Source organism: Plecotus auritus, assembly GCF_963455305.1.
Source record: "Plecotus auritus genome assembly, chromosome: X".
NCBI lineage: Eukaryota > Metazoa > Chordata > Mammalia > Chiroptera > Vespertilionidae > Plecotus > Plecotus auritus.
In genome coordinates, this window is record NC_137784.1 from 139545023 (window position 1) to 139556777 (window position 11755).

Below are 11755 nucleotides of genomic sequence, written 5' to 3' on the forward strand. Positions count from 1 at the left end.
GTTTTAGAATTTTATTTTTTAAGATTTTATTCTTTTCAGGCCATGTTCTTAGGTACATACAGGTCCTGGATTATAACTCCTGATGCACTGTTCATGTTCTGTTGTAATGACGTACCTTTCTTAATTAGAGACATCCATTATTAATGGGTATTTTGGTTATTTCTAATGTTTTGCTGTAACACGAAATGCTGCCAGTCAGAAAGCGCCTCTGCTTTCTCTCGGGTAGTTGAGTCCCTCTGCTCGACCTTGGTCCACCTAAGTTTCAATCACTGTCACTTCAGTCAAGGAGCTCGTTATGCTGGCAGCATTTCCTCCTGCTGCGGACGTGACTCCCCAGGGTGCTGGTGCTGCCACACCGCCAGCATGCTTCTCCAGGCTGTCGGGACGAGCTTGTCCTCGGAACTCTCGCGTGGGTTACTTTTGGGGTGGAAGTTGTGAACTCATGATAACTGTGCTCTTACGTTTGGTAATATAAAAAACAATGGTGCTAATATGTTTTATTGAGTTGTACACTTGAAAGCTGTATGATTCTGTGAACCAATCTCACCCCAATAAATTAAATTAAAAAACACACACAGGCCATCCAAAAGCTGGAATGCTATTGTCATTATATGTCATAATGTCAACATGATATGTCAACAATTATCCTGTGGTCTCGAAAGAAAGTACATGTGGTCAAATATTAACAACTGGTGAGTCTAAGTGAAGGCTGTATGGCTGTTCACTGCCAACTTTTCTGTAGGTTTGAAATGTAAAAATTGTTCCTGTGAAAAAGGATATTAACATTTATTATCTTTATGTAACAGGGAGAACAGAGTTCTGGTGAGCTGGAGATGGGTCTAAGTCTATTAACTTGCATTTCATAAAAATAATTTTTACTTTAAAAAATTTTATTTATTCTCTTTTAATCTTCACCCAAGGATATTTTTTTCCATTGCTTTTTACAGAGAGTAGAAGGCAAGAAGGCAGGAAGGGAGGGAGAGAGAGAGAAACATCTATATGAGAGAGACACATGGGTTGGCTGCCTCCCGCACGAGCCCTGACTGGGGGCCCAGGATTGAATATGCAACCCAGGTATGTGCCCTTGACCGGGAATCGAACCCACCACCCTTTGGTGCACAGGCCGGCGCTCTAACCTCTGAGCACACTGGCCAGAGCAACAATTTTTACTTTTTTTTAAAATATATTTTATTGCTTCTTTACAGAGAGGAAGGGAGAGGGATAGAGTTAGAAACATCGATGAGAGAGAAACATCGATCAGCTGCCTCCTGCACACCTCCCACTGGCGATGTGCCCGCAACCCAGGTACATGCCCTTGACCGGAATCGAACCTGGGACCTTTCAGTCCCCAGGCCGATGCTCTATCCACTGAGCCAAACGGGCTAGGGCCAATTTTTAATTTTTAAGACCATGTTACCAACTTTATTTTTACATTTCAAACCTACAATGTCTGTTTCAATCACTCTAAATATAATTTAAATTATATGTAGCATGAAAAGATTTACCCCCAAAATGTTTAAATCTCAATGTTTCTTTACAATCATTTTGTTCTAAGGGCAAAGAAAAGCTTGACTTGCTCTGGCCCTACAGGTGGGAATAGCATGTGGGGAATCCCTGCCTCTGGATTCTCCTCCAGGCTCAGGCCTGGACTTGCTGGGTTAAATGCTATTATTTAAAAATCGAACTTGGGAAATACATTCATTCAGTAACCTGAATGCAAAAAGAAATTAATAAAAGCTTACATATATAAAAAATATATGGAAACTATTTCTAAATACAAGATAGCCAATCTTGGACAGAGGACTTCTGCAACCCTCTATTTGATGCTTCTATTAAATGAGGTGATTAAACAGTGTGTTGTCAATTTCTGCTTGAACCCCAGTTATGCACTGGGAGCCACAGAGCTGGAATTATCAAGGGTGAATTTTTGAAAAACTGTCTCCGTTTAAAACTTTTTAAATGCTCACATTCATTCCCATTACCAACAGCCAAACTCCCCGTGTAAAAAAATAAAAACCCAGGGCGATAGATCACAGGGTTGTACTCCCCTTTTACAGATCAGAACCATAATCCACTCTTGCACTCCCGCTTCCAAGGCTCTGGCTTTTCTTTTTTCTTTCTTTCTTTTATTTTTATTTTTTGGTGTTTTGGGGGGGCCTGGGGTGGGGGATATTGTGATTGATAGCACATTCTTTAACCAAGAGCAAACATTACTTGCGTTGGCTAGTGGGTGGACTATTTCAATTCACATTGTTTCTAAAAAGTGATGCTCAACAGGTTTGTTATCAGATTGCATAATGAGTCAATTTTCAATTATCCACGTAAATAAAAACGGCTGTCAGTACAGAGAACAGAAAAATGACAGATTCTACCATCGTGGTTAACCATCGGGCAGAGTTGCAAGGCTCTGGCTTTTAGATACAAAATGCTTTTTATTCCCTTTGTCTCATGTGCGTCCCGGCGGCTCCAGAACCCGCCAAATCCCACTAAGGCCCGCCCCCAGCCACGCAACGGTCCCCAGAGGCTCCGCGCGCGCGCAGGCTGGGTTCCCACGCTCGGCCACTTCCGCTATCTCCCGGGATTCCGCTAGCCCCGCCCCTCTCTTCTCCGCCGCTCTTTTTTCTTCCGCTTCGGACAGCCCCGCCCCGCCTGGCTATTTGGTTGGCCCGCGCCCTCTTCGTACGTCATTCAACCGCGCCACCCGGAAGCCATGGTTCTTACCAACCTTTCCTATTGCCGGCGGCTCTAAGGTGAGGGCTGCGTTTGGGTATCCCTGGGTCGCGGGCCCCCGAGTTGGAAGGGAAAGGAGGCGGACGCCCCCCCACCACCACCAGCGTTAGCCGGACGTGCCCACTCCTGACGTGGAGAGGGGGCCGATGTACTGTGTCTGAGGACACACTGAGTGTTCAACGTGGTCTTCCCCCTCCCTGTTCCTCAGGAGCCCATCATGGCGACGCCCCCTAAGCGGCGGGCCCTGGATGCCACGGGGGAGAAAGTGCTGCGCTATGAAGCCTTCATCTCTGACGTGCTGCAGCGGGACCTGCAGTGAGTGGCAGTGGGGGGCGGGGGCGGGGCGTAAGGAACTTGCCACGTGGTGAGCTGGGCGGTAGGAGTCAGGGCCTAGCCTTCTGATTGGTGGGCAAGGTTTTTGGAGCCCGGCCCTACGCGCCATTCAAGAGGGAAGGAGGGGCGACAGTTGGGGTGCTGCTTGACTGGGACTTGGCGTCTTACTTGAGGATGTGTCCGCGCACGCGCGGCCTTCGATGTCACTGAACAGTTAAGAGCTGGATTTCCTAGGCCAGAGTTCTCGGGTTCGAAGCCAGTTTGGGCCATTTAGCCATCAGTGGGAACACGTGCCTCGCCTGGCCTTTATGGTCCTCAGTTTTCTCATCTGTGAAATGGGGAAGTTGATGGATCCTTCCATTTTACTCTTGTCCCATCAGTGGTTTTGGGCAGTTCTTGTAAAGGATTTAATGTGGATACTAGAGGTTCAATGAGTATGAAAAATTATTATTACAATCTGAGCAGGAAATAGAGTGTTCAGAACTAGTATTAAGAGCATCCTAGCCTCACCGGTGTGGTTCAGTGGTTGAGTGTGGACCTATGAACCAGGAGGTCGCGATTTTCAATTCCCCCTCAGGGCACATGCCTGGGTTTTGGGCTCAGTCCCCACTAGGGGGCATGCGGGAGGCAGCCTATCAATGATTCTCATCATTGATGTTTCTATCTCTTCCCTCACCTAACCTCCCTGAAATCAATAAACAATTTTTTGAAAGAGCATCCTAAAAGGGATGGAGGATTTTTCTAGGGTGAGAATAAGACATTCTGATTGGAGGGAGGTATTGGGAGTAATATAATAATACTAATAAATAATAGCTAACACATATATGGAGCTTACTATTTGACAGGCACTATTCTAAGTACTTTATAGTAAACACTCATTCAATCCATCTAACGACTCTAGGACAGCCGTGGGCAAACTACGTCCCGTTCGGCTGTTCTATCCGGCCGTGGAGCCGAAAGAGCGGAGGGTTCTCTTGCTCTCCCCTCCGCTCCTTTACTTTGAATTTATATTAGTTCACACAAACACTCCATCCATGCTTTTGTTCCGGCCCTCCGGTCCAGTTTAAGAACCCATTGTGGCCCTCGAGTCAAAAAGTTTGCCCACCCCTGCTCTAGGAGGTAATGCTTGTCATCCCTATTTTATAGATGGGGAAATTGAATCCCAAAGGGGTTATTTACTTGCCAAAGCCACACAGCTAGTAAAAGGAGAGCCTGGATTCAAACCCAGGCAATCTGACCCAGAGTCCAAATCTTAACTTCTGCCCTAAAGCCCCTCTTTAGGGCACGGTGACTTGAGGGTCTCAGAGGGTCATAATATGAGGTATTCCAGGGACAGGACTTCCTGTTGGTCACCATTTTACTCTTGTCCCATCATGTCCCATCAGAAAGGTACTGGACCATCGTGACAAGGTATATGAGCAGCTGTCCAAATACCTTCAACTGAGAAATGTGATTGAGCGTCTCCAGGTAAAGATGCCAAGGTTGGGTACCTTCTTTTGTGGGCAGGGGAAGGGCATGGGAGGAGATAACCCAGACCAAAACCTGTCATGTGGCCTAAAAGTTGACCACTAACCCCTACCTCTTTTTCTCTGGCCCCACAGGAAGCCAAACACTCGGAGTTATACATGCAGGTGGATTTGGGCTGTAATTTCTTCGTTGACACAGTTGTGTGAGTGTCTTCCCGCCCCTTTAAGCCCACAGGGTTCAGCTTTCCCCTTTCCTCGTTCAACAAATATTTTTTTGAGTATTTTCTATGTACCAGACCAGCCTTGGGCAAACTACGGCCCGCGGGCCGGAGCCAGCTGTTCTATCCGGTTCTCTTGCTCTCCCCTCCGCTCCTTTACTTTGAATTTATATTAGTTCACACAAACACTCCATCCATGCTTTTGTTCCGGCCCTCCGGTCCAGTTTAAGGACCCATTGTGGCCCTCGAGTCACAAAGTTTGCCCACCCCTGTACCAGACACTGTGCTAGGTGCTGGAGATGTGACAGTGAATAAAATAGGACAAAATTCCTGCTCTCGCAGAGCTGCAATTTGGGGAGGGGCGGGGAGTAAAAAAGTCTTAAATAAACCGTATGGTATGCTAAACAGGGATAAGAACTTGCCCTGCTTCCTCTAACCACTGTTTCCCTAGCTCAGACACCTCACGGATCTACGTGGCCCTTGGATATGGCTTTTTCCTGGAGTTGACATTGGCAGAAGCTCTCAAGTTTATTGATCGTAAGAGCAATCTCCTCACAGAGTAAGTCTATTCCATGAGGATAGTGTCTAAGAACACCACCATTTGCAACACCTCTCCTTTTCCCCATGGCTTCCTGGCATACTTGGGGACCCATCTCCCCTCCGCCTCAGGGGTAGGGCTGAAGAAAGGGGGGATGCAAAGCTCAGCCCTGGGTGTAGCACATATTAAGCACTCAATAATGGTCTTTGTATTTTTCATTCACACAAACATGTATTGGGCAGTGCTGTATGGCAGACTCTGTGCTTGATGGTAGGGAGGCAGCAGTGAACAACACTGACCTTCACAGGCTTCTTGAAGGCTTACATTCTAGAAGACCTATACTGTTATACATCACTAACAATAAAACAAGTTACCTCTGACTTCACCTGATAATATTTTTAAGATCCTTTATTTATTTATATTTTTAATTGATTTCAGAGAGGAAGGGAGAGAGAGAGAGAGAGAGAAACATCAATGATGAGAGAGAATCATGGATCGGCTGCCTCCTGCACGCCACCTGCTGGGGATCCAGCCACAACCCGGGCATGTGCCCTGACCTAGAATTGAACCATGACCTCCTGGTTCATAGGTCACACCCACCAGACCTGCTAATTTCTTTTTTTTTTTTTTTTTTTTTTTTTTTTTTTTGCTCATTCAGTGCTTTCACCACACTGACCTTCACAGGCTTCTTTAAAAACCCCAGAATGATCCCACCTCAGGGTGACTGCAGTGGCTGTTCTCTGTCTGCAGTACTTCTTCCCCAGGTACCTGCATGGCTCCTTTCTCCTTACTCAGTGTAAGTCTTGCTTAAATGTCACTTCCTCGCCCTGGCCGGTGTGGCTAAGTGGATAGAACATCAGCCTGAGGACTGAAGGGTCCCGGGTTCAATTCTGGTCAAGGGCACATGCCCCAGTTGCGGGCTCCATCCCCAGTGGGGGACATGCAGGAAGCAGCCAATCAATGATTCTCTCTCATCATTGATGTTTCTCTCTCTCTCTCCCTCTCCCTTTCTCTCTGAAATCAATAAAAATATATTTTTAAAAAATGTCACTTCCTCAAAGAGGTCTTCTGTAACGTAACTTTAAAATTGCAACCCCTGGCACTCCTGATACCCTTCCCTCACTCTACTTTTTCTTTCTCCCTGATACTTATGACCCCCTAGTGTTTACTGTGCAATTTACTTCTTTCTAATGTTCATTGCCTCCTCCTACTGGGATATAAGGTTTATAAAGGTAGATATTTTGTCTATGCCCCAAGTGACTAGAATAGTACATAGTATATAGTAGGCAGTCTGTGTTTGTTGAATGAATCTAAAAGTGAATGCTGGTAACAGGTTAAAGTGGGGATTGAAGCAGGCCTCTGTTGGTGGTGATGGGGAGGTAATGTGGGAAGAAAGTATGGGCTCCAGTTGCTTTTAAGGTTTTGTGCAGGGAAGGGGAATTGGGAGTGTGGATGAGAGGTTTGAAATGTAGCTAGGGAAGTGACATTCGAGTGACTTGGTTGAGTGAACAAGGTAGGGGGCTGTTCAGGGAAGAACAGTCCTGGCAAGGGGACCAGTGTGCCTACTGTGTGAGAGGAATTGCCAGGAGAGGTGAGCATGGCTCAGGTGGAGTGAGTGAGGGGACCCTGAGCAATAAACTTAGATTAACACCTCATTAAAGTGAATATCACTGATCTAAAATGCCTTCCGGGTTATATTGATCTTTATTCCTATATTCATTTCTTCCAGAGTTGCCTCCCCTCGGGTTTCAGTACATGTCTTTTCAAACCTTTCCAGGGTCTCAGTGTTAGACAAAATAGAGCCTCAGACCTGCTGAGATTTCTAAATCTTAGTGATCAGGCCAGTTGGTGAACAGTTTACTTGAGGGGCCTGCTCTCACAGGCCAACGCAATTCTGAACTGGTGGTCATTTAGACCAAGACCATTTTCTATAACAAAGCTCTCCTTGTTTTGTCACAGGATTTATGAGCCTTTCACATAGATTTTAATTTTAGGAGACTTGATGTCTTTAAGCTGTCAATGCCTGCTCCCTTGTCTGGTCTTTTTGATATACTGGTGTGGTCCTTTATTGTGATGAGAAATCTGGTTGAATCTCTATTAATTATAATTAGTGGGAATCCCTAGAAGTTTATTCTTTCTAGAAGATGAGGATTTGAGCTGTGTTGCTTGCTCTCTTTAAAATGTGTGGTTTCTTATGGCAAACTTTCAACTTTCTTTCAGGTTATTTTATATAGCAAAAATGTCCTATCAGTCCTTCCTGTTCTTAGTATATTTCTTTGTTTGGGGAGTGGGAGGATCAGGTCTCTTTGTGTATTCTTTCCTGATTACACGCAGAATACACATTCACACCCATAAACAGACATGTCATTATAGAAGTAGCAGAATAACCATATGACTATTAACACTGCCTTACATGTTAAATCAGTAGCAATACATTAAACATATCCCTTTTGTGTTACAACTAGCATTTGATGACTTTTCTTTTTTCTTTTTAAGTGTTGAACTCATAGCCTTTCATAGATTAAGCTTGTACCATTAAGTAATTATTTTCTTTGATGTTCAAATTGTCCCTGATTAAGGGATCGAGCTGATCAATTTCATTCCTCTATTCTTTTTTTAAAAATACACTTTATTGATTTTTTAGAGAGGAAGGGAGAGGGATAGAGAGTTAGAAACATCGATGAGAGAGAAACATCGATCAGCTGCCTCCTGTACACCCCCTACTAAGGATGTGCCCGCAACCAAGGTACATGCCCTTGACTGGAATTGAACCTGGGACCCCTCAGTCCGCAGGCTGACGCTCTATCCACTGAGCCAAACCGGTTGGGGCACATTCCTTATTCTTTGATCACTACCCTAGATTTTCTTTTTTTTCTTTTTTTAAATATATTTTATTGATTTTTTACAGAGAGGAAGGGAGAGGGATAGAGAGTTAGAAACATGGATGAGAGAGAAACATCAATCAGCTGCCTCCTGCACACCCCCTACTGGAGATGTGCCCGCAACCAAGGTACGTGCCCTTGACCGGAATCGAACCTTGGACCCTTCAGTCCGCAGGTCGATGCTCTATCCACTGAGCCAAACCAGCTAGGGCTACCCTAGATTTTCTTAAAAGCATTCTTGCTTTCTGGCAGCAACACCCTCTATTTACTTCTTGTCCATAAGCATGGACTCAACCATCATTTGAGGACTTCACGTTCCTTTGAGTAGAGCACTCATTCACTTATTCCTTCAATATACATTGGGTGCTTACTATGTGCCACACACTCTTTTGGTTCCTGGGGATACAGCAGGGAACAAAGCAGACCAAATCTCTGCCAAATCTTACACAGTTTACATTCTAGTCAGGGGAGACAGATGAAAACATGTATGTGATGTAGTATGTCACAAACCATTCTACAGAGAACAGCATGGAATGCAGATAAGAAAAATTGTAGTTATGATTTTAAATAGAATGCTTGATTGGCTATGGGGTGTGCGTGAAAGAGCAGTTCAGGTTGTGGGCTGAAAAACTGGAAGGATGAAAAAGAAAAACTGAAAGGATAGAGTTGCCATTATCTGAGATGGAGAAGACAGGGGTAGGGAGCAGATTTAGAGGAGAAGATCAGGAGTTCACTCTAGGATCTGTTAAGTGTGAGGTGCTTGTTAAACACTGAGGTTGAGTTTTTGAAAAATGTAGTGAAAACTCCCAAGGCTGGAGTTTGGGGGAGAGGTCTGGACTGAAGATATATATTTGGGAGATATTGATATGCAAATAGGTTTATACTATTTTTTTCTAATTTATCATCCTGTGTTGTTGCTTTCTACTTTCTTACAGTATTTAGTTTCCCTAAAACCAGTGGTCGGCAAACTCATTAGTCAACAGAGCCAAATATCAACAGTACAATGATTGAAATTCCTTTTGAGAGCCAAATTTTTTAAACTTAAACTATATAGGTAGGTACATTGTTATTAACTTAATTAGGGTACTCCTAAGCTGGCCTTTGCTAAAAACTCAAGGGGCCAAAGAGCCGCATGTGGCTCGCAAGCCGCAGTTTGCCGACCACTGCCTAAAACTGACTCCTGCATTTACAGATAGCTCAGCACAATGAAGTCCACATTCCTTATCATGATATCAAGATCCTGCATGATCTAGCCCCTTACTTCTTCTTGGACCCAATTTTCTTCCATCATTCACTTAATTTTCTAATACTCTCGCCTGACTGCTCCTCAAAAAGCTTTTTCCTGCTGTCTGGTCTTCTTTGTGGAAAAGACCTTCCTACTATTTAACTCTTACTCATTCTACATGCTTCAGAAAGGCCTCCCGTGACCCTTTGTCACTGAGGATTCTTTTGAGTGAGAATGAACCCAGTTGGCTTATTGAAGGAATGCACTGGTTTGTGTAACTCAACATTCCAGAGCCAAAGTGGTTTCAGGCAACTCCAGCTTCGCAGTTGCTTAGGCCTTTCTTGAGTACTCTCTATGACACCCAACATCTCCAGCCGTGGGCAAACTACGGCCCGTGGGCCGGATCCGGCCCGTTCGGCTGTTCTATCCGGCCCGTGGAGCCAAAAGAGCGGAGGGTTCTCTTGCTCTCCCCTCCGCTCCTTTACTTTGAATTTATATTAGTTCACACAAACACTCCATCCATGCTTTTGTTCCGGCCCTCCGGTCCAGTTTGAGAACCCATGGTGGCCCGCGAGTCAAAAAGTTTGCCCACCCCTGATACCCTTTGGTAAATCCCGTTGACTCTACCTTCAAAATATATCCCAAATCCAGTTATTTCTCATCACCTCAACTGCTGCTACTGTGGCCTGAGTCCATGTCTCACGTGGACTATTGCAGTAGCTTCCTCGCTGGGCTTCCTGCTTCCATACCAGCTCTGCTTATCCCCAGTCGATTCTCCGTAGAGCAGCCAGGTGGATCCTCTAAAACCCTAGTCAGTTCACATTCCTGCTATGATCAAATCCCACGTACAGTAAAAGCCAGAGTCCTTAACCATGACCATGTAGGTTTTACGTATCTACCTCCCGCTCTCTGACCTCACCGCCTGCAATCCGCCTTCACTTATTCTCCAGCCACACTGCCTCTGTTGTGCCTCAGATGTGCCAGGTACACCCCCACCTTGGTGCCTTTGCTGCCCCTTGTGTCTATAACATTCACCCTCCATATATCCAGATGATTCAGTTCTTCATTTTAAGTCTTTACTCAAATGCTTCTCAGTGAGGCCATCCCTAAGCACTCTGATCAGAATTGCAGCCCCCACTCCTGTATTCCCTCTTCCCTCTTATTGTCTAATTTTTTTTTCATCATACTTAGAACCATCTGACATACTCTGTATTTTACTCCATCATTTGTCTCTCTCAGTGAGAATTTGAGGTTCATGAGGCCGAAGTTTTTGTTTGTTTTCTGCTGTCTCCCCAGTACCTAATACCACCTGGCGTTGAGTAGGGATTCAGTAGTTCATTAATTCTTTTGAGTTAGTGCAGCTCAGATGATGGCCAGGCATTTCCGGATAGGAGCAGGTCAGATAGTGGGTGTCCTACCACCTGCCGTGCGGAAGTCATCCAGGACACAGGTAGCTCTTGAAATGAGGAGGAAGCCTCGTCCTCTGGTCGTGGGGCCCACTTCGCCCTTTCTTGTTTCTTTTCTCCAGGCTCAGCGACAGCCTCACCAAGGACTCAATGAATATCAAAGCCCATATCCACATGTTGCTAGAGGTGAGAGCAGCTCACCCCACTCCCAGACTCTGTCTCCAAATGCACTTAGGGTGGTGACCTGAGGAAGGGAGAGAGCCAGGGACTGGAAGGCCCACCTGTCCCCCTCTAAACGGAGCCAAGCTGGAGCCAGGGTGGCTCTGAGGGAGGGGAGGTCAGAGCAAGCCTGGGGTGGGGCCTCTGTTCAATCTCTTCTGTCCTCTTTTTCAGGGGCTTAGAGAACTGCAAGGCCTGCAGAATATCCAGGAGGGGCCTCATCACTGACTTCTTCCCCCCTCTCCAGACATTAAAGAGCCTGAATGCCTTTTTGAGTCACACGGCCCTTCATTTCCCCCCCTAACCCCTGCTGTTGGCTAAGGTGCCCTGTGTCTAAAGCACAAAGTTACTAGGAGGCCCGGGGATCCAGTCTGTGTGGAATCTTTAAAGCACCCCTGAAGTCCTGCCTCCAGCCTGATACCTGGCAGCATTTGCTACTAGACTTACTGCTCTGCCCTCTCTTCCGTTGTCTTGGCAGCCTGGGCCCCCACCTGACCCTTCCTCTTTTTTTTTTTTTTTTTTTAATCTTGGGCACTACTCTTTTAATTACGATAGCGAATGGGCCAATTGGATGGAGGTTTGTTCCCAGGGCAGTCGGCATTTCACTCCTGGCCCTAAGGTTTACGCCTCTCCCACATCCTAATCATTCCTCAGGAACCTTAAATTACAACCATGCCCGGCTCGGCCTAAATTGGCCTCACTACTGCTTCTAAATAGTTCAGTTTCCACCAGTGGGCA

General features: G+C 45.7%; 1 protein-coding gene across 1 annotated transcript; it reads left to right on the forward strand.

Moving 5' to 3' along the window:
- The first annotated feature begins 2643 nt into the window (after positions 1-2643).
- Positions 2644-11295, forward strand: UXT (ubiquitously expressed prefoldin like chaperone). The gene is made up of 7 exons (XM_080652940.1): positions 2644-2750; positions 2939-3045; positions 4449-4530; positions 4665-4732; positions 5199-5306; positions 10921-10984; positions 11192-11295. Exons 2-7 carry the CDS (start codon positions 2948-2950, stop codon positions 11243-11245), a joined length of 474 nt encoding a protein of 157 aa, XP_080509066.1. The 5' UTR covers positions 2644-2750; positions 2939-2947; the 3' UTR covers positions 11246-11295.
- The last annotated feature ends 460 nt before the right edge of the window (positions 11296-11755 follow it).